The 24076-nt window shown below is 38.6% G+C and overlaps 1 protein-coding gene across 2 annotated transcripts in view; it reads right to left on the bottom strand.

Moving 5' to 3' along the window:
• Nucleotides 1-24076, bottom strand: part of EFNA5 (ephrin A5) — a 313248-nt gene that overhangs the window by 12961 nt on the left and 276211 nt on the right. Inside the window, exons 3-4 of one of the 2 annotated variants that reach the window (XM_030567537.1) lie at nt 6260-6325; nt 5781-5861 (exon numbers count right to left, since the gene is read on the bottom strand). In XM_030567537.1, coding sequence (XP_030423397.1) covers nt 5781-5861; nt 6260-6325 — 147 coding nt within the window. The remainder of the gene's footprint in view (nt 1-5780; nt 5862-6259; nt 6326-24076) is intronic. The other variant, XM_030567538.1, reaches the window with a different exon arrangement.

The raw sequence follows: 24076 nt of genomic DNA, 5'->3' as shown, positions 1-24076 counted from the left end.
GCCATGATAAGAAAATTCATCAACGAATTCTCCAATAATTGGGACCTAGTGTTGCAGCAGTTGCTGTTTGCCTACAGGGCAGGGGAAAAAAAACATAGGCAGGAGTTGCAGACCAAGCTGGATGAGCAAGCATCTCAGAGAGGTGATTAAGAAAAAGCAGAAAGCCTACAAGGAGTGGAAGATGGGCGGGATTAGCAAGGAAAGCTACCTTAGTGAGGTCAGAACATGTAGGGATAAAGTGAGAAAGGCTAAAAGCCATGTAGAGTTGGACCTTGCAAAGGGAATTAAAACCAATAGTAAAAGGTTCTATAGCCATATAAATAAGAAGAAAACAAAGAAAGAAGAAGTGGGACCACTAAACACTGAGGATGGAATGGAGATTAAGGATAACCTAGGCATGGCCCAATATCTAAATAAATATTTTGCCTCAGTCTTTAATGAGGAACTTAGGGATAATGGAAGGATGACAAATGGGAATGAGGATATGGAGGTAGATATTACCACATCTGAGGTAGAAGCCAAACTTGAACAGCTTAATGGGACAAAATCAGAGGGCCCAGATAATCTTCATCCAAGAATATTAAAGGAACTGGCACATGAAATTGCAAGCCCATTAGCAAGAATTTTTAATGAATCGGTAAACTCAGGGGTTGTACCGTATGACTGGAGAATTGCTAACATAGTTCCTATTTTTAAGAAAGGGAAAAAAGGTGATCCAAGTAACTATAGGCCCGTTAGTTTGACATCTGTAGTATGTAAGGTCTTGGAAAAAATTTTGAAGGAGAAAGTAGTTAAGGACAATGAGGTGAACAGTAATTGGGACAAATTACAACATGGTTTTATTAAAGATAGATCATGCCAAACCAACCTGATCTCCGTCTTTGAGAAGATAACAGATTATTTAGACAAAGGAAATGCAGTAGATCTAATTTACCTCGATTTCAGTAAGGCATTTGACACAGTTCCACATGGGGAATTATTAGTTAAATTGGAAAAGATGGGGATCAATATGAAAACTGAAAGGTGGATAAGGAACTGGTTAAAGGGGAGACAACAACGGGTCGTACTGAAGGGTGAACTGTCAGGCTGGAAGGAGGTTACTAGCGGAGTTCCTCAGGGATCAGTTTTGGGACCAATCTTATTTAACCTTTTTATTACTGACCTTGGCACAAAAAGCGGGAATGTGCTAATAAAGTTTGCAGATGACACAAAGCTGGGAGGTATTGCTAACACAGAGAAGGACCGGGATATCATACAGGAAGATCTGGATGACCTTGTAAACTGGAGTAATAGTAATAGGATGAAATTTAATAGTGAAAAGTGCAATGTCATGCATTTAGGGATTAATAATAAGAATTTTAGTTATAAATTGGGGACACATCAGTTGGAAGTAACAGAGGAGGAGAAGGACCTTGGAGTATTGGTTGATCACAGGATGACTATGAGCCGCCAATGTGATACGGCCATTAAAAAAGCTAATGCAGTTTTAGGATGCATCAGGCGAGGTATTTCCAGCAAAGATAAGGAGGTGTTAGTACCGTTATATAAGGCACTGGTGAGACCTCATCTGGAATACTGTGTGCAGTTCTGGTCTCCCATGTTTATAAAGGATGAATTCAAACTGGATCAGGTTCAGAGACGGGCTACTAGGATGATCCGAGGAATGGAAAACCTGTCATATGAAAGGAGACTCAAAGAGCTTGGTTTGTTTAGCCTATCCAAAAGAAGGTTGAGGGGGGGGATATGCTTGCTCTTTATAAATATACCAGAGGGATTAATATTAGGGAGGGAGAGGAATTATTTAAGCTTAGTACCAATGTGGAAACAAGAACAAATGGGTATAAACTGGACACTAGGAAGTTTAGACTCAAAATTAGATGAAGGTTTCTAACCATTAGAGGAGTGAAGTTCTGGAACAGCCTTCCAAGGGAAGTAGTGGGGGCAAAAGACATATCTGGCTTTAAGACTAAGCTTGATAAGTTTATGGAAGGGATGGTATGATCGGATAGTCTAATTTTGGCAATTAATCTTTGATTATCAGCAGGTAAGTATGTCCAGTGGTCTGTGATGGGATGTTGTATGGGATGGGATCTCAGTTACTGCAGAGAATTCTTTCCTGAATGCTGGCTGGTGAGTCTTGCCCACATGCTCAGGGTTTAGCTGATCGCCATATTTGGCGTCGGGAAGGAATTTTCCTCCAGGGCAGATTGGTAGAGGCCCTGGAGGTTTTTCGCCTTCCTCTGCAGCGTGGGGCATGGGTCACGTGCTGGAGGATTCTCTGCAGCTTGAGGTCTTCAAACCACAATTTGAAGACTTCAATAACTCAGACATAGGTTAGGGGTTTGTTATAGAAGTGGATGGGTAGGATTCTGTGGCCTGCTTTGTGCAGGAGGTCAGACTAGATGATCATAATGGTCCCTTCTGACCTTAAAGTCTATGAGTCTATGTGAGATCTTAACACAGTAGAATATAAAGATTTAATTGGCACTCAGCAGGGGTCACCTGCATATCTCATTCAGACTTCACTACTTGTGAGCAATGCAGCAATCCCAAACTCATGCTGATAAAAACTTTTATCCTACACCATACCACTCCCTATTAAAAGGGGTCCCAATCCTGCAAAAAGGAGCTCATGGGCAAACCTCTGTGGGGTCAAAGTCAATGGTCCTCTATACAGGCCCAGAAGCCCAACCCAGGCACAACCAGGGCTTAATATACCCACACTGTAGGACCCAGTTCTGCTACCCTTATTTCCATTGATGAGACTACTTGTGAAGTACAGTGCTACTTAACAGGAGTAAGGGTTGCACGTATCATCAATGAAATTGCAAACTAAGTTCCATTTCCTGGGCCACTTATAATTCCCTGTACAAGCCTCACAGTCATAAAAGTCTGGTCTCAATCACACCTCTGAAACAGCACTAAAGGCAACAGGGCTGTCTTGGTGTAAATAAAGACAGAATTTGTGAGTGGTGATTATACAAATGGCAGCTTGAGTTACAGATCCCATGGTGACTGCAGCACTAGCAATTTGGTTAAAACAAAACAAAACACAAATCCTTTTTACTTGTAAATGAACAAATCTGGTTTGGAAATCACTGAGACCTAATAGTTGAAGGACCCTATGATGCCATTTTTATAAAGCTGCTTTTCAAAGTAGAACTGCTTTTCTCATGTAACATTAAGGGGTACAGATTAAAGGGTTTCAAAGTAGAATCTGGGCTTTTTGGGAAGATGATCCGAAGGCCTCTTTGCATTTGTACAGTACAGCACACTTTTTATCTTGGGTTCCTATATTGCTTTCTAAATATTATTATTAATTGCATCTGTGCAGTTAAAACCTTGCACAATCTTAAATACTTAGGGGAAAGGGTTTGGCTTATTTTAACAAAAAGAAAAGTTAAACTAGGAGACTAGGACCTCACTAGGAAAAACTAGAATGTTACTACCATCGTAGAAGATAGGAAATGAAAATAGATCACACTTTAGTACAACTGTCTTAAATATCAATTTTCTAGATACCATCACTTTAAATTATACCCTGGGGGCCTAATTCTGGCCTGAAACGCACAGCCACAATTTCATTTGAGGGAAGAATTTATTTTAACTTTTCCTTTTTGAATTTGATACATTTCATGGCTTTTGATGTTTTTATGGGTTTTATGGCTACAGACCCAAATTCTGTAATTAAGAACTAACTTTTCACTTGTCAGTTTCTTGCCATTTCCTGATTATGAACAAACATTGTTTGAAACCAGGAAGGTCATCACATAAGTGCCCAATTTTTACAAGAATGATTTCTAGATAGAATGATTTGTGTCCCTGGCCCGCCCCAACCCTTGTGTCCTTTGTTGACAGAATATGGTGGCAGACAATGTGAGAAGACATAAAACAGACAAATGCATTCCAAGGACAGGTAAATTAGTACATAGTGCAGACAGCATGCCACAAGATCCACTGTCTTACATCCTAATAATAAAAAAGCATGTCAGCAAACGGTCAGATCCAGGAACGGTTAATTATCAAATGGAGATTAGCTCAAATAATTTTGTGAATATGCAATGCTCTTGGGGGTGGGAGTTTTTTGGCAACTAATGTGTTCTAAATAAAACTTCTTATTAAGCCCATCTTTCTTCCTCGTGGCACCACTCCACTTCATCTCTGTCGGCAGGATGCCCACCATGTGGTTTAGCCTCCCCATTGCCTAATGTCTTCTAATGATTTGCTTCTGTTACTGTGCTAAGGAGGCGCTACAGAGTCAATGGAAGCTGCAGGTGCTCAGCACTTTTGAAAATGTGACCCGCTATCTTTACTGAAAGCACTTCTTTGTTATTGGTCTCACCCAGACTAAAGTCTTTGCTTCAAACCATTAACAAAGGGTGTATGCATTCATTAGCCAGTATTCACATTTCATATCAGGAGAAAACACATAGGGCTTCTAGATTCTTAGGTTATGAACAATTAGGGAGATATTCCCCTTGTGGTCTCTTCTAGGAGCTTGCACGCATTTAAATTCTCATTTGTTTAGAGAATCTAGTCGGTTCCCAAAATCAACACATTTTAGAGAGCCCCGAACATCCTCTTGAGTAAAAAATAATGAAAGACAGTGTATGTCCACAGGCATATTATTCAGACTGGTAAATTTCTTAAAGTCTTATTTATTTTGCTGCCTAACAACCTAGTTCAGCTGAAAGTATAAGCAAACACATTCCAGTACGAAATGGAGCAAGGAAAAATTAATTTGTTGCTTCATATCAAAGGAAAGTTCTTTTTTCAAGTAACCTGAAAAAGAAGGTTATTGTACTGTGCTTCCTGAATTATGCATTAAAAATTGTGTCTGTGTAATTTTTTTGTATAGTGAGTTTAATTACCCATTTTCAATTAGTAGTGCATTACTATGTGTGCATGTCTCTATACAATACACATCTAGTCCCTGATTCTCCAAATCACATGTAGTCCCATTGAAGTCAGTGAGGTTAGTCATTTTCTTAAACTGTGCATGATCTGAACCATATATAAACACACACACACACACACTTTCATGGCTGACATTAATTTGACTTATTGCTGACTCTGCACTTGGGTGGGAGGAGAGAAGGAGAATGCTTATATCACCAAATATTTCCTTTCTCTCTGTTTTTAAGGCTACAACACTTGGATCCAAAGAGAGGCCAAAGGTTTTAGAATATATTTGCTCTTGTATGTGGACCACAAGGAGACATGCTTACAACTCTCTTGTAAAAACTAGATGGGAAAAATTTATAACACCACTTTGCCTAAGTGTACAATTAAATTATTTAGGAAAACACTAACTTTTATCAGTTACATGCCTGTGTCATGCATTAGTATTAAATAAGCAGTATCCAATTCCTTTAAAATGTGCATACAAATCACATGAAACTAGAGTATTTACCGTTCAGACATTTGCTATCTTTCTAAAACTCTGGACCCATTTAGTAGATAGAGCGGTTTGTCCACATGCTGGGGGTGTGAGATGGAACAGAAAGTAACTTCTGGACACTTTGCTGGAGAGTTTAAATTTGGGCACTGCATTTTATTAACCCATATGCCACAAAAAAGCAACATTTTGTTTCCCATGCATTACATAAGGATACTGGAGGTATGAGGCATACCATAAGCAATATTAGCACTGCTAGAAATGAGCCAAAGCAGAGCAATTATACCATGCAAAGCATGCAGAGAGAAAGAGAGGAAAAAAAGTACTGAAGCACCAGAGGGATAGACGCATTTGTTAAAAGAGATTCTCTAAGCATACTAACCTGCTGGTTCTAATGAATTTTCTACTTTGTCGTTAACATCGAAAACACGATCATGAACACCTATAGTTTTCATACAGCTGTCTATAACAAAAATAGAGATAACAGCCAAATATGTTAGTGAGACACCCTTAAACTCCCCACCTTCCTTTTTTTTTCTATCTTTTCTCTCTATTTTTTAAATATATATATTTTTATATTTTAAAGTCTGCGGCACTTGTCCAAATGCCAGTATAGTCGTCCATTTGTACAACAATTTAAGAAACAACAAGTTAGCAACTGCTAGGTAATTAAAAAAAAAGCTTTATGAAGAATGATAAGAAAATATGATGAAAACTGAAACACAAATGTTACTATACAGAACAAATACCACACAAGATTTAACAGTTAAAAAAACAAAAAGGTTTATTGCTGTTTATCAGACCAAACAGTCAAGCATGCGCTATAAAGGCACCCTCTAAAGCTTGATCTAAAGAACTTACTTGCTGGCCGCACAAAGACTTTAAGCTTTAGACAGGACCTCCTTCCATTATCTGGGATTGCAGAAGCTGTAAAAGAAGAGAAAGAGAGAAAAAATACAGTTATTCTTTATCTTAAAGGCAAATATCCCAGATCTTCTGAGGGGAATATACATATTCCAGGCTCTGCCATACAAAGAAAGGAACAAAAAAGTCAAGTACAATGCATGAAGAGAATTTCAGGCCAGACTATGTTAAACAAAAACCTGTCAGGAATGGTCTATTTATTATTTAGTCCTGCCTTGAGTGCATGGGACTAGACTAGATGACTTACTGAGGTCCTTCCAGTCCGACACTTCTATGATTCTATGACCCTATTTAAAAAAATGAGAGAAACAAAGCACAGGATATTTTTGAAAGTTTCAATTCCCCCACCACCCTCAACCCTTGTTCTCAATAGCCTATTTAACATTAATTTGTACTCCAGGTGCTTACCTTGGAAAATGACATACTATTTTTCCCAAACTCATAATTAAATGGATCCTTCTGAGCTTACCAAAGGAAAAGCTAGTCTTGATATTGGTCTGTTTTAGGATTAGTGCCACAAAAGGGGGACCAAACCAGCACAAAATGAAATGGTACGGGATGACTTTTAAAAAATAGCTATCAGAAGAAAATTAACATAACCTGACTTTACTAAGGTAACACAGTGCTCATGTTCCTAAAATTTGTTTGCCAGTGATACACAGGATCTACTCAAAACTTCACCCCACATCCTATACAACTAAAATAAAATAGCCACCTCCTACCTGTCATTCAAATTATGTCACTATACAGATAATACCCAAAGAGAAAAATATGAGTTTAATAACAGGTCTATAATACTAAATTTCATACTGTGCAAAAGGTAATTTGGGAAATACAATGGTTAGTGTCTACTTGTTTCCTCATGACAAATGCAGCTCCACACATTTCTGTCATTTTAGGGACTGGTATGTCCTTAAAATGCATGGTGAGTACTGTAAATTACACACCCACAACAGGAGAATATAGATCCCTCAAGGTAAATTTTCTACTAGTTTCAAATGATCTTTGGCACCTGCATAAATGTTTGCAACTACAAAATTGTAAGCGCACCTATATCTGTGCATGTAAACTGAGAGTCAAGTCACCTGCATTCAGCATGGAAATCTCCACTCATACAGGACATTCTTCATGTGGCACTTTTTTATGGTCACAAGTATCAGAGGTCGTAGCTGAAAGCATAGCCCATAATGTTGCAAAGAATTTTTATTTCAATACACAGAATTCACCGTGATTTAAAGAGCTATGTATTGGCTCATAGCAAGTGGTTCTGTGTTCCAGAAAATGATAACAATTGGGATTTGTCTTGGTTTACAAGAAGATTTTTTTTGAGAGGAAAGTGATTTTGTTCTCTGTCTCTCGCTACTGTCTCGTCTGTTTTTATTAACTGTGTCCTCCTCTGTGTGACAAATAACTAAAATGATTTACCCACACAGACACAAACTCACACACTCTCTGTGAGGTAACAGTGTACTTGAAGCACTCTGAACTAACAAAATAACCTCTCCTCAATCCTAGATTCCTTGCTTCCTGGGCTGGCATCAGTGCGAAGAACCAGCAAATTTTCCATGCAAACAAAGGAAAGAAATTAAGCAGAACTGGCGCTCTGATTCTGTGCCCGTTGGCAAGTGCAAGAGAGTTTGTCTCCTCTTAATCACAAGACAAAAATATAGAGAAGTGATGCTTTCCCCCTCTCGTGCACAATGACAAGCCGTTAAGAAGTGTTAACAGCTGGCTTTGCTGTAGGCTCTCACTAAATCAAACTCAGAAAAACTCTCTCTGCTGACATTTACAGTAACTGGAGTGTTATTTAGGGCACAATATTTGCAGTTTGTGGTTCCATCCAGGAAATTATGTCCTTCCTATGGCCCCATGACTGTATACATGCAACTAGTTAATACTTGACTTAGACTACATACATAGTCATGGATTATTTATAGGAAAAAAGTTATATCTATTCCTATATTACTAATATAGATATGGTGATACCATTCTACATACAACCATTTCCACTACTAGCCTAAGCAAAGACCAACACATACTTGATTCACTACTTACAGTTTTATCTTGTGTAGAAAATTATTTTAGAAATGATCCAGCCAGGTACATATACTTACTCAAAGACAGAACGCAGCTTTTACATTTTAAGTCTGGAAACTGTTACTCAGTTTCATAAACAAGATTGCATGGATTATTGTTGTTTAATAGACCAGTTTGCTAACTGTGATTAAAGTAGTCCTGTGATAAATAGGATTAATATTTTATCTGGGAAAATAGAAAAGTGATACTTTGAACACACCTCCAATGTTGACTATAACCTGCAATGCCACAGCTAGAAGCAAAAACCGACAGAGACAATTATTATTTGATGGTCTGCGTTCTTTGGAAGAAAAAAAGGGGTATCCTATCTGACCCTCCTTCCTCAGAAAAGCCTCACAAATGGTAAGATGGGTGTGGTAAACAATTTTCTATATCACCAGCTGATTGATATTTCCATGATAAAAGTATGACTACAATGCAACAGTTACATTAAATTCCCTTTCCTAGGAACAGATGCACGCTTTGATGATAGACATGAGGTAAGAGCTTCACTCCTCTCCCCCCTAAGGAGGTCATTTATTTTGTATGCTTACTGTAAAACAAATGCATAATACTCCTCATTCCCCATAATGTTTTATTACCTCAAGAGGAAAAACATTCAGTTGAGTTACTGTCCTGCTCTCACATCTGCCTGAACTACTAAGAGTAAGGTGATTAAGGGACACATTGTAATCTTTCTGGATTTCCTGAGAAATTAAGAATTGCCTGCCAAACTGGGCTACTGCAATCAATTTTTATTTCTTCCCTTCCTTCTTTTTTTTCATCTTAAAGAAAGCAAAAACAAAAGAAACTCTCAAAAGCCAATGACCAGTTAGTGTACACTTTAGATCCAGATGTATTACTCACAGGATGGACTTAAGGTGACTCCTATTATCTGTTCTCTTTACACAAACTGCAGCAGGCCTGCCAGTATCACTGCATCTTCCAAGACCTGTTTCCTTCTTCTTACTCTGAAATAGTTTGCCTGCTCATCTCATGAAACTCAATCCCAAAGGTTTTCAGTATCTATCTTAATCCTTTCATTAGGGCACAGAGTGTGGGCTGAGATGGTAACATGACTGGCTGCCTCTGGATCCTCTCTTTCTGAATGGTGAATATTAGGCACAACAAAGACTTTGTATTGACTAGGAAACACTGTCAGAGTTTTTAGGTTGTTCAGTTAACATTTGCTAGCTAAATGTGACCTAAACATAACCTGTTTCCCAATGCAAATGCATGGTACCACCCTGAAGTTCAGTGTAACTAGTCGAGTTGTTGCATAGGCTCCCATCCTGCTGTTTAAAAGTAGCTTTATTGAGAGTTTTTAGCTTCACATATCCCTCAGTCCTCAGAGTAGCAGCCGTGTTAGTCTGTAAAAGAACAGGAATACTTGTGGCACCTTAGGGACGAACAAATTTATTTGAGCATAAACTTTCATGGGCTACAGCCCACTTCTTCGGATGCATAGAATGGAACATCTAGTGAGGAGATATATCTACACATACAGAGAGCATGAAAAGGTGGGAGTTGTCTTACTAGTCCTCAAGGTGACTTAGAAGTATGCACTGCGAATCACAGCTATAAAGAAACACTGCCATTGTGACCAAAGTCTACAGCTGAAGAGGAGAAGATGCACAACACATACTGCTGAGATTAAAGTCTAAATACGCGCTTCGTAAATCTTACAAAGAAAACTGCTAATCAGATTTTATGATAACTTTCATGGGTAAGGCAGGAGGAATAGTATTTCAGCTAGGATCCCAATGAATTTAAAATTTCAGAATGCCTCAATACACCCAAGAAGTTAATCTCTGAAACTCCAGATGGGAAGCTCTAGGCACTGGTAACCAGGATTAACCGTGTTGCACCAGGATTGCTATATTTGGAAGGATCTACTGTTTGACTTCCACACCTAATTGAGGAGAATAGGACAGCCATAGTCCTCAAGGTGCTACTGGACTGACCACTGCCTGGTCTTTGTAAATTTTCCTGGCCATTTTTCCTTTCCAAGGGAAGGTGGAAAAACAGGAGGTAGACCAGGGCAAACTTCAAGGAGACTCTTGTGCTTACTCCTGGATGATCATGAAATAAGCAGAATCTGTGAACTCTGCAAAAGGAGAGAGTCATCTAGCCCCTTTATAGGAGAAACCTATTTCAGTTGGAATTTATCGCATATCTTCAGGAAAAGATGTCATTTGCTAGAACTATTGAAATTAGATATGTTGCTACACAAAGTCTTGTGTCTGGACAGTGCCTGGGGAAATACCATTCTCTTTGGCTGCAGAGAATCTAGTTAATCTCTCAGGCCTTACTATAGGTCTTTTCTATTTGTACTATCAGAGAGATGTACAAATAGAGGCCAGTCTCAAGAGCAAGAAGCCTCTGATGCGAGTGGAATCTATCCTAAGCAATGCCCTCCATTGCACATGGCAAAATTCCTAGGGTGGGAAATGAAGAAAACTGCATTGCACAAGGAAAAGAATCCCTTGGGAAAGGATCTCTGACAAAGAGCAGAAGAAGATGTATCTTCTCCTCTCCATGTAGGGTGAGAAAATGGAGAGAGTTTGGTCACTTCAGTAAATGTCAGCAAGAAGAGTTCTGATAGAAAAAATAAAATAAAAAGGAGGAACTCTGCATTGTTACCACCTCCTGTGATTTTATTGCAACTCACACAATATTTGGTGTTTATCTCTCAAGCGGCTACATGATAATCTGTTTTCACTGAAAAAAATAATGTTTTACCTGTCATGGTTGCAGAGAAAAGCTTGAAAATGCAAAGCAAGTGTATCCTAAAGGGCCCAAAGTCAGAAGGCACATAAAAAGTTATTTGTTTTCTTAATTTCTGGATTTCTAAAATAATCTCCTTTTGGGGGTGGGAGGCTAACTCTTGATTTTGAATGCTTGAGGCTGACAATGCTAACTTTTATCTCCTTTCAGCAACATTAGACAGAAATATCCATGGCAGTAGATCCAACATGGAACATGAAATTACAGCCCAGAATGACAGAATGAGTGGGAAAACCTCTTTTGTGTGTATCATTTTGGATGCCATTTTTTATGGCTTATGAGTAAAATTAAGGGAATGAGAAAAGATTCCACGCCCTCAGCATCTAGAGTCAAGCCACAATATACAACACAAATTTCCTATTTGCTAGCTATACCTGCTTTTTCACCCCCAAAACAATGAAACGTTAGTCTGTTAGTTCCTCTGGCAATGACTGAAATCATTGTCTCCAAAGAAAACAGTTAAAACTACCTACGTGTGAATCTACATACGTAAACACACATGTACACCCCCCACACACACTTCTATCCCTTTGTGTTCATACTGCCCTAAATAGAAAAAGAACTTCCATTCCCCAACTGAGAAATTCAGTCAGATCACACATTACACAATGGATACAATTTAGTGGATACAATCATGTAACAGATATAATACCACATCTTACATCCTAGTTGACCAACGTAATCTTATCAGAGTTATTTTAGACCTGCAGTAAAGTCACAAAATGACAATAAATAGGAACAGACACCAAAACATCTATTCTAATAGATTTGTGGTTGAATGAGCGCATTAAGCTCCCCAAATGCCCCATGTTTGTTGCAGCAAGTCAGAAAACAGTTTTAATTAAAAGCAAAGGGGAAAGTTTCAAGAAAACAGGATTTTGAAACTTTAAAAATAACTCATAGTTACTGCCATAAGCTAAATGTATAGCAAGAGCTGGGGCTAAGCTGACTCCTTTTTTTAGGCAAATAGCAGCACTTCAGCGGTTTCTGTTTTGAATTGAGCTGTACACTATTTACAACCATTTAGAAGTTTCTCTACAATTCTGCCACCCAAAACTATCTATGGACATTCATGTGTAATCAACAGTATCTTCCGCTTCCCTCACAGTTCATCACTGGCTGTCTAATTATAACATTGCAACTTTTAGAAAAATGCAAGTAAGGGAACAACACCCTGATGTCAAAAAAATTCATGACTGCAGTTTAAATCTGTCTGTTGCATTACAAATATATTTAATATTCAATGCACAATCCACCATGGGCCCTATTAGGCAGGCAGAGCAAAAGGATACTGACACTGTTCAGTACACAAGCGGAGTATCATATTTCAGTTACCTTCTTTTCAGAACAGGAGGGCAGTGACACAGAAATATTCCTTATTTAATAGAATGACACTCCTCCAACAGTCTTCACAACCCTGTCATACCATGCTGAGGAGGCACTAGGAACAACAAGATCTCTTACTACTCTGTGAGCTTCTATTACAAATCCACTTAGAATATTCCTTGAAGGTAGATAATTATAAGCTGCTGCCTATGAAACACTGCCAGAGACAAGTCTATTTGTTCTCACTACATTGTTTAAAAACTGTTATTTCATCTCTTTTTCCCTGTATCTGAACACTTGTGTTTTGATAATGTGGTCTACCTGGACTATCTTCTTGTAGTGCAAACTTCTGTATAGTTCAATTTAGAATTCCACAGCCCAGTTCATTACGGACATCAGAAGAATAACTGCATATATGTGAAGTAAACCACAGAAACTGAACAGTGCGTCTGACCCATGAATACTTACCGGAAATATCATATCAACCAAGAGGTCTCTCCTTGCTGAGAGACAGAAATCTAAACCTTGAAATGTCTTTTAATGTAATGTAATTTTAAATAGAAGAGCTGTCCACAAGGCAGATGTAGCCACCCAGGCATCACTACGCCCCATCAAAAGGGTTGTTACCAGTATCTTTTGTAATCACCTTTAAAAGTACCAAGAGAGAACATGCAGCAATTATGCAGAACATGGTAAATATGAAACTCAAGGTTAGGCAATCTTTCTGCTCTCTTAGTACTGTAACTGTTAGATAATCTCTTTGGGGGAAAAGTATGTGTAGCTATGATTTTCCTTTAGCCCTTTCAGGCACAATACCACTCCCATTAGTCAAAACTAATATCCACATAACCCTATATAACCCTCAAATCTTATTTCCCACAGATAGGAGTATTTAGTTTCCAATACCCTGTATCACTCTGAGAGCTTTGGCAAGTTTTATTTTTTAAGAATAGTCATCTGCTTTCTTCTTTGTAAAGAAATGAGTATGTGTGGGAGCATTAAAAATGCAGTTTTCCATTATGTTTGCCACAGGCTATATTTCTCAATTTGTGCAAGTCTAAAGAAAAGATAGCCTATTAGTTGTCAGTAGAGCTGAGCCTTTCCCCTGTAGGTTTGCATGTGATTTACCACACAACACAAATATATGTAAATTAGCCAGGTAAATGCAGAATTAGACATTAATATTCCTCTCACAATGCACATTGAAAAAAGTTTCAAATTTGCATAAACAGTACTACTGAAATAGTCTGCTGGAATTTAATGAATCAGTAAAACACCACTTTATGTGTGTGTAAAGTGAGGGCTATGTTGTAAAATGAAGTGATTAAAATAACTAAAACAAGAGACTACTTAAAAGAATTTACAGATTTTTCTTTTCAGGATAAACTTTACAATCTATAAGAAGAAACAGCTATGTTCTCTTCCTAGGGAAATCTCAGCCTCTACCAATCTGTGAGTTGATTCCTTTAAAAATATTTATGCAGATATGCTCTTTGACTCCATTTTCAATGAAAAAGTTAAATGCCAAGTTCTGCAGTGGTCATATAAATCTGATTGCTCTGCTCATGGAAACTTAAAGTTTTGTCCATTTATTGCTTGCTCATTCTTGGTGCCTGATTTATCAAGCATGCATCCTGAGTAAATTGCTTTGCTACATAGCTATACATGATGACTAAACTTACTAGCACATTTGATCTCACTTAGCCTACCTTATCTCCACATTAATCATTGGTAGGATCACGTCACATACAAAAAAGTATAGCACATGCTATCATAAACCTAGTCCCAGATTTGGACCTTAGCGTCCAAAATATGGGGGTTAGCATGAAAACCTCCAAGCTTAGTTACCAGCTTGAACCTGGTAAAGCTGCCACCACCCAAAAAATTAGAGTGTTTTGGGGCACTCTGGTCCCCCCAAAAATCTCCCTGGGGACCCCAAGACCCAAATCCCTTGAGTCTCACAACAAAGGGAAATAAACCTTTTCCCTTCCCCCCTCCAGGTGTTCCTGGAGAGAGACACAGAAGCAAGCTTCGTGAATCTAAACAGAGGGACTCCACCCTCCCCGTTCCCAGTCCTGGAAAACAGAATTACCGAGAGTTAATCTCTCTTCCCCCCTCACCCAGAGGGAATGCAAAGTCAGGCTAGTAAATCTGACACACACAGATTTCCCCCTGACTTCTTCCTCCCACCAATTCCCTGGTGAGTACAGACTCAATTCCCTAGAGTTCCCCACTAAAGAAAAACTCCAACAGGTCTTAAAAAGAAAGCTTTATATAAAAAGAAAGAAAAATACATAAAAATGGTCTCTCTGTATTAAGGTGACAAATACAGGGTCAATTGCTTAAAAGAAATATGAATAAACAGCCTTATTAAAAAAGAATACAATTCAAAGCACTCCAGCAACTATAGACACAAATATAAATACAAATATAAATATAAATACAAATATAAATATAAATACAAAAAGAAAAACAATAGAAACCTTACTGCCTTACTATATTGTACTTACAACTTGGAAACAGAAGATTAGAAAGCAGGAAACAGAAATCACTTTTCATAGCCGAGAGAGAGTCAGGCAGAAGATCAAAGAACAAAGGACTCCCACACAAAGTTCCCTCCACCCAGATTTGAAAAAGTCTTGTTTCCTGATTGGTCCTCTGGTCAGGTGTTTCAGATTACTTCTTTCCAGGTGAAAGAGACGTTAACCCTTAGTTATCTGTTTATGACACATGCTGAGGACTCTGAAGTTTCAAAGCATCAGACAGGAGGATTCCATTTGCTTTAACGCTGCTGGGGGAAGTCAAAAAACATGTCATGATGCCTTTGTGTCTTAGAAGGACCAGTGAGAAGGGGGAAAAAAAAGATAAAAGAACCTCTCATATAGTTTATAGATTGGTATGAGACGAGGTACTGTGGGTACTAACTACTGTTTTTGGTGGGGCGAGGGGTTCTTTTAATACAAAATATCAGAGAGTACCAAATCTAAACAGTGGATCAGATTCTCCATTCCGTCATACCCTCGGTAGCCATTTAAACCTGTGCAAAGTGCAAAATGCAACTAAAAGCGTAATTCTCCACTCACTTACATGGATGGTAGCAATTTGCACTCACTTTTCACAAATTTTTATACCCAGTTTGCACTCACTTTGCATTGGTGTAATAGAGTGAATTATCGGGATATACATTATAAATGGCTATTTCCCCCCTTATGTACTAAAAATAGTCTAGTAAATGGAAATGGCTTGCCAAAAGTATGCAAGAATGAATTCTATTTTAGAGAGAGTTCTTGGAAGAAAGTAAAGGCATTTACTGTTTGTGCATTAGCACTTATTGGTGAACCAACTGTCTTATTTCCACTGCTTGGTCAGCAAGGATATAATTTATCTTGCAGGCTCTAATCCACTGCAGCCTACAGATCTGGTTGAAAGCTGCATGGATTGAAATTAGGTTTCATATAAAAAGTCAAAGTCAAACTATCTATTCTAAGGGATGTAAATGTGGCTTTCCACTGCAATTAGACCATTAGTCCAATATCTTCTCTATTAGGAATTTAGTGTGATGTAGTCCTAGATTTCACACAAGAAGGCCTCTTATTGGCTCTACAGGGTGATTTAATACCAAGGCTTCTCTATTGTTAGATAACTGCCCTGCCAGTGCACTTCAGTCAGAGTTGGTTTTTTTGTTTTATTTTATTGCAGGACAACTAAAAGCACCCAATAGCCCAATCCTTCAAGTTGCAGAGCACCTCCTGATGTCAATGGGAGATGAGGTCTTTCAGAAGGCACTCAGCATCAAACAGGATCGGATTATATTGCAACCTCCCTATTTCCTTCCCCAAGACACAGAGTTCACTTGAGGAGGGAAGATGTGAAATCATCCCAATCCACCACAGTCTGTTGCCGTCAGACCTCCTTCAAGAGAACAATAAACTGAAAACACATATCATCTATGAAAATAACCCTATTTGAACTGTTCTCCCAGACCCAACCTTGGCTACAACAGCCCAGTTCAGCTGTGCTTTACAAGGTCTTCTTCACAAAAGCAAGAGATTTTTGTCTGTTTGCAGACTGAGGTGAGGTCTTTTTGCAGACGATGGATGCGACTCATTGCTTTACTTTGCCAGAAAAGCACATGCTAACCTGAATTCACCAGTGAATCTACCTTGTCTGGACAGTACTTCCCCTCCTTAAAAATAAAACCCAGTTAGAATTTAGATATACCACATTCTGGACATGCTTACAACTGTATATAGGCTCCTGTAAAAGATACCAAGGCCTGGTATAGAAGACGAAGAAGCCATATGGATGTTTCTATAAGAAATATATACAGGCAATTCAAACAAACATTGGGTTCCCCCTTCATAAACAGACATAAGCTACATTATGTGTCACAAAACAAGGACCAGCACTGCCACACTGGCACACTTTTTTATTTCATGATATAAGCATTGGTGTTAACTAAAATGAAATGAAAGCCACAAATCTCATTACTGTTTCTGACAGTATTAACAGAAACAGTTATTGTACAACATGTAGACTGTATTACAGTAAATTGCTAATAAAACAAGTTAATACTTTCAAACAGCACTTAGAGAAAATATATCCCCCTTCTCCTTTTCATAAGCACTTTCATATTTTGCTTTTCCCTTGGTATCACTAGAAGTAACTTGTTTTTATCCAAGCGGGCTATCCATTTGGCTAATTTCCATTTCTAAGGAGTAGGCATAAGTACATTCTTTGAAGAAATATTATAGTCTTGTTACTAATGACCATCTCTTTTTAATCTTTGCAGATGTATGCTCACCAGCATGGAATGTGTGGGTACTGTATCATATTATTGTACCTCATATACATAAATGGCCTTCACATTACCCATGTCTAGCATTACCAATACTGACACTATAATTCAGCTGAGAAGGGCATGTTCATGGTTCATAATTAGCTTTAAAATATTTCAGAAAAAAATTTCTAGCATACTATGCCATGCTTGTAAATTTTGCTAGTTTATAAAAATAAACATTATACATTTTGTACCAAGTATGTGACAAGTGCTTTGATTCTAGATAAAGATACAGTATTCCTGCTGATTCATGCAACTAGGTGAGTGTTATTAGCTACAAAATCCAACATTTAAGTCCCTGTCTAGGGGAGAAAAGAACCAGTCAGGGACAGAGGATCCTGTTGGGAGAAGCCATAAGAAAAAGGGAAACTCGGGAGAAAACTTAGCCTGAGGTTTGTATTCGGTTGTTATTTAAATTAAGAATTAAGGCAGACCCTGGGGAGGGGATGAGTTTTTAACTCTAATGTGTGCACGCAAATGCACTGTGCTGAGAGAATACTATTGCTCACAAAGTATTGGCAAGTGATTTCCATAAGTGAAAGTCCGATGAAGTTGGTATTCACCCATGAAAGCTCATGCTCCAATATGTCTGTTAGTCTATAAGGTGCCACAGGACTCTTTGCTGCTTTTACAGTCTGAGTAGTTCAGCAGATTTCATCCAAAATAATGCTTTTTTGCATAATGATTACTTAACCACCCTCACACAAGAAGTTCCAAGGGTTTGCAGGATCAAGCCCTAAAATTAGGTTGAAATACAAAAGATAAACATATACTTGTCTAATATCATGTGATAGGTTCTCTCTTATCCCCAATCTCTGTCACTGAAAACAAGGGACAGAGACTGTCTGTCTGTTCTGTGTTTCTAGTACCTAGCACAACAGGGTTGTGGTCCATGACTGGTGCTCCTATATGCTACTGCAATATAAATAATCAATTAAGTAAATCAATAATACCCCTCAGCAGCCAAATTCCCAGTTTGCTATTCACTCCTGGGGAGGGCCAGCTGAGCCTTGAATCTAAATTGAATCTGTTTATTTAGCCCTTCATTCTATTCACCAGATAAGCCAGGGACTTTGCTTCCATTCCGTGTCAAGGATTCTCCCCCACTCCCAACTCCTTTAGCCAACTTGTCTTCTCATCCTTGAAAACTAACTAACTATCTAAATACACATCTAAGGGCTAGTCTACACTGGCAATGTTAAAGCGCTGCTGCGGCAGCACTTTAACGTGGCTTGTGTCATCACAGCAGAGCTCTCCCAGCGCTCTAAAAAAACCCACCTCCATAAGGGGCATGGCTGGAAGCATGGCTCCCAGTGCGGGTACACTGTTTACACTGGCACTTTACAGAGCTGAAGCTTGCTGCGCTCTGGGGGGTGTTTTTTCACCCTGCCTCCATCCCCTGAGTGAGAAAGTTGCAGTGCTGTAAAGGCTTTTTCCTTAAATATCCAGCATGACTTGTAGGTAGCCTGGAATGCAGCCAGAAAGAAGGTGCCAAAGAATGTTACACTTGCTGAATTTTACAGGAATTAGTTAGGAGTTAGGGTTTGTCTACACTGGCAAATAGCAGCACTTCAGCGGTTTCCGTTTCTCTCAGCACAGTGCATTTGTGTGCACACATTAGAGTTAAAAACTCATCCCCTCCCCAGGGTCTGCCTTAATTCTTAATTTAAATAACAACCGAATACAAACCTCAGGCTAAGTTTTCTCCCAAGAGAGTTTGGAATGCCTATACTAGCAAGGCTTTCTTAAGTGAAACAAATAATTTTCCTCAGTGCAAAGTTTTTAGTAACATGCACTCTGGAATACTCATCCCTCTTCAAAATGACTGGTCTTAGCATAACTCAAAGTTAGATACATTTGCGTGCACTCTACTTGAAAGCATGGGTGACTTTGCCAATTATTTCTTAAAGGCAATGAAAAACACTGACCACACTCTTGAGAGATACGACTTACTCTGACATTTGTCTTTTTATCAGATCCAAGATAAGGGCTGCAATGCTACCATAATGGCTCAGAAAACAGGAGTATTTCTTCATTATCTCCCCAGAGAAGCCCTTCTTTGATACTTCGTTGTGGAAGTGGGCCAACCTCTAACAACCTCCGTTTTTAGCAGACTCTGATTCTATTATCCCACTCCCCAAACTCCAACCTCAGTAAAGGAATCCCCCAGTGCCTAGATAGCACTTTTTGGCCCTACCTGTGAAGTCTGTTTGTAGTAGCCTTGTAATTAGAGTTGTTATACGGTCCAGGTAGTCCTTCTATGTCTGGTTGATGATTGTTATATTAACTATACAGGAGACTACAAAAATCACTTAGCCTTGACAATACTTTATTGACCATTCTTTAAACTTTGACTGATGCATGTTTCATTTCAAAAGAGAGCACACACAAAAATCTGTCCATGGAATTAATCTTTATCTATGTATCTTATACAGCACCCATCACTGTTATATCTGAATGCCTCTGACCTGATGTGTGGTCTTTTTAAGTTTCCTTGGACAAAAGATCAAAGTCTGATCAGGAGACCCCAAACTTATCCATTCAGATTCAGGATCCCTACCTTCATATTTACTGGTAATGCAAATCCTCTAGAGGGACCAGTTTTAGTATCTGGCAACAGTAGATGTTACACAAGTTGACCTATATAAATTGTATGCCCAATAATATGGTTCTGTTGGCTGCTGGGTGAGGCATACCAGGTAAGTATGAGAGTTTTTCCTTCATTTCCCAGGCAAATTCCAAGCAGATTTAGGGTTCCGTCCTTCCCATATAAGTGAGTGGATCAACCTCTAACTATGTTAATCATGCGGGGAGAGCTGTATGAGATAGTTGTGCTTTCATCAGCTGTTGCAGCACATACTTAGAACTTCAAACTCTCGAGCTGGCCAATGGATTTTAAAATATTTTTGTTTTAAAAATCAATTGATGTGTAATTTTAAAATACTGTATGATTTGGTTTCTTAAACATTGTATTTAATTTTTAAAGCTTTGCATACTTAAAGTTCACCTTCAAGGGGTCACTGTATAATCTGTGCTCTTGCCAAGAAGGAGCATTTGCTGTACACTCCCACATTTTTGGAAAGTTTTTCTGTTTTTCCCTTTGCGAAATGTCCTGAGGAGCCAAAAATATTTTGTCTTGGGCCAAGCTGAATATTTTTTTCTGTACACTCATAAGGTGTGTAGTCAAAGTTGGCTTTGGATCATCTTAATTATAAGACCCAGCAAGGAACTTATAACACATTTTGCATGCCTCAGATTTGCAGTTCACAAAGTCAGAGATCTAAAGCGGTAATATTTATACTGGTTTTCATTTCCGTCTTTAGTATTGAGATCATATGAAAAGGGACCCCCACAGTCTGTAAACTGTGACTCCCCTTTTTGTTTCAGAAATAACAACATCCTGAACTTCTCCGCAGTAAGATTGCTACATAGAGAATACAGGGGATTTATTCTAAATATGTCAGAAAAAGGTTTGTGCTAAAACTGAGCTGTAGGAAAAATAGCAGGTCTGAAGTGCTATCAGTGCTCACTGCTTTCTGCAGACTTGAAGTGACCGCGTTCAGATCCTTTCATTTTGTGATGAAAAGATCATTACCATGCTACTCCCGGGAAGTTAGCCCTCCTGTAAGTGAGCTCCTTTGTTATGAATATGGAACAGATGGAGCCAAATCTATGTGCTCCATAGGAACAAAAACACTTACAACCTAGCTCTCTCTATTAAAGACTGTACTTAGCTCCTTTATACCACTGGTTTTCTGTGCACTGCTGGGAGGTTTTGACTTTATAGAAAAAGGCACTTCATAAAAGCAATAGTTCTTAAACCAAAGTGGCCTAAGAACTGCAGAAGATGAATGCAGAATTCAACCCGCATGGCTCCTTGGAGATATGCAAATATTCAATTACTATTTTTTTCAAAGCTAGAAAAAGGATTTTTTTTAAAGGAGGAGAAATATCCATAAGTTCTATAGACTTTGTACCAACAGTAGTAAAACATGTGGGTGATAATATGCTACTCACATTAATAAAGATTGAATCTATGTTTTTGCAAGAAGGAACAGGCATTTCATTTGTGTACATGTCCGTATGTATCAAGATGACAATCCTGCACAGAAATCTATGTCAGACTCAAAAAAATACATAGAAGAGAAAAATGTAAATAGGTACCTATCATGAAAACAAAGACCTAACGTACTGATTCATTTCCAAGTACTGCAATTTGCAGTGCCTCTCTGTAGAAATTACACTCAGTATTGCACCAATTAATGTTATAAATTGAAAATATGCATACACTGTAGCTGAAACCAATAGATGTGCTTATTGACTGTTCATCTACTGTGCTCATTTGCAGTGGAGCGAGTACATGCAGAATATCTACCAACGTATTTTAAAATGTGCATTTCTATATGTGCACATATACAACTACACAGACACAGACTGTACATGTCCATTTCTCATAAATGCCCAAGCAATAAAAAACAGTGGCCTCCTTTACTCACTACATTTATTAGGTTGATCCATATACCATCTGGCTGCCTTTTCAGAGGTAACGGAAAAAGGATTTCTGTGGCAGGATGCTTTGATTCTGACTAAATCAAGTCTTCAGGCAAATTTCCCCCTGCCGGCTAAGGCACAGCTTGCCTGAAGTTGTAACCTTTGCTGTGGAAGGGAACTGGCCTTGAAACAGATCACAAAGCAGATGTTTTATGCCAAATCAGAGTCTAGGGATACAAGGGCTACCACAAATAAAACTCTTGTCTTGTCTGTTCAATCATTTCAATTCCCTGCAGTGTGAAATATGAACTCACCAACAAATGGCCAGTGTGCTATGCAGCACAGCAGGGAGAGTGAGTGCCACAGCTGTGCCAAAGACCAGAAAACATCAGAAATTCCCAACATTTTCATTGGGTCTCCTTTACAGTCTGGACTCAAGCAATGACACACTGCAGTAGTCATCTCTATGGATGGTGATGGGGTTTATAAAGGCAAGCTTCATTCATCCGAGTGATAGTAAACATTTAGAAAAAAGTATGGACTTGTATCCATCTACTCTAGGATTGCATTTATTAGTAGCCAATGAGAGATACTGCATATACAAAGACAAAAAATTACATTGCCCATCCTCTAAAGAGGCTGAAAATAACATACCTATCTATTAAATTGCAAAGAATCACACCAGCTTAGTTTCATGGATATGTAGTGTCATATGAAAACACCACCAAGAAAATAAAGAAAAAGTACATATTACACTGGTCTACAATTTTTGAGAAGTCGTCTGCTTCAGAGATAAAATGTGATATTTATTATGTATTTTGATGTGCTGAATTCAAATATGACAATTAAAACAACTGATTGGCTACTGTTTCTAAGATATTTAAGTTTTTACATTTTATGTCTATGTATATTGTGTAGATAATAGAGTTTTAATCATAAATTGTAAACCTAGGTCTTTTCATGTGTTTATGGTTGCTTTACATGATAAGATTTCACCTGTCCTGTTTATGTAACACTTTAAAAATCAGCAAAAGGGTTATATAAATAAAATTTTGTTTCATAATAAAGGCAAAAAACTATTATGTACATAGTTTAGTCCTATCAGTGTCTACTCGGCGCTTCTTGGCTTGTCTCTTGTATTCATTAAAGAGAGCATCTCTTGTCACTGTCCAGCAATAGTCTGCAAGCATTGATGGGCTCCATTTGCCCTGGTAGCCTGCCAAGAGATTCCACTGCTGTAGTCTGGAGTCCAACAGCTCTGCCTTACTCTTGGGTAGTTCCAAATCCCTGACAAGCTCATTCAGTTCACCTTGTGTTATGAGGTGTGGTTCAGAGGAGGAGGATGGGAGAAAATGTAGGTCCTGTGACATTGATGGTTCAGGACCAGAAGTTTCATCCTCTTCCTCGTCTGACTCAAGTGAGAATGATTCTGGTGCATCAGGAACCGGAAGTCCTTCTCCGTGGGGTACTGGGCGTATAGCTGATGGAATGTTTGGATAATGCACAGTCCACTTTTTCTTCTTTGACACACCTTTCCCAATTGGAGGCACCATGCAGAAGTAACAATTGCTGGTATGATCTGTTGGCTCTCTCCAAATCACTGGCACTGCAAAAGGCATAGATTTCCTTTTCCTGTTCAACCACTGGCGAAGATTTGTTGCACAAGTGTTGCAGCATATGTGTGGGGCCCACCTCTTGTCCTGATCTCCAATTTTGCAGCCAAAAGAAAGGTGATAGGCTTTCTTAACCACAGTGGTTATACTGCGCTTTTGTGATGCAAAAGTCACTTCACCACAAACATAGCAGAAGTTATCTGCACTGTTCACACAAGTACGAGGAATCTCTGCTCACTTTGGCTAAACAGAAATGTGACCCTTTGCAAAATCAAACACTGATAAATAGGAGAACACGACACTGTATGATTTCTAGAGCTGATATAGGGCAATTTGTTCAGCAGAGTGATGGAAGCTTTGTTATGATTGCATCATCCATGACTTCTAGGAATAACATGATGCAATTCATGTCATGTATGATGCAATACCAGCTTCAGATTGCATCATTCATTGTTTTGCCTAAAAACGAAGTACTGTCCAAACCCAGTCATAGATTTATTCATAGATCCAGTCAAAGATGTATTTTAGTCATATCTGGTTTAAATTGAGATCCCTTCCCTTTATAACTCACTTATCCTCCGCCATTCCCAAGTCAAGGGTCATATATACTGACCCAATAGC

Source organism: Gopherus evgoodei, chromosome 6 (genome assembly GCF_007399415.2).
Source record: "Gopherus evgoodei ecotype Sinaloan lineage chromosome 6, rGopEvg1_v1.p, whole genome shotgun sequence".
Classification (NCBI taxonomy): Eukaryota; Metazoa; Chordata; order Testudines; family Testudinidae; genus Gopherus; species Gopherus evgoodei.
The sequence above is the reverse complement of the archived record's forward strand: the minus strand, read 5'-3'. Positions and strand labels throughout refer to the sequence as shown.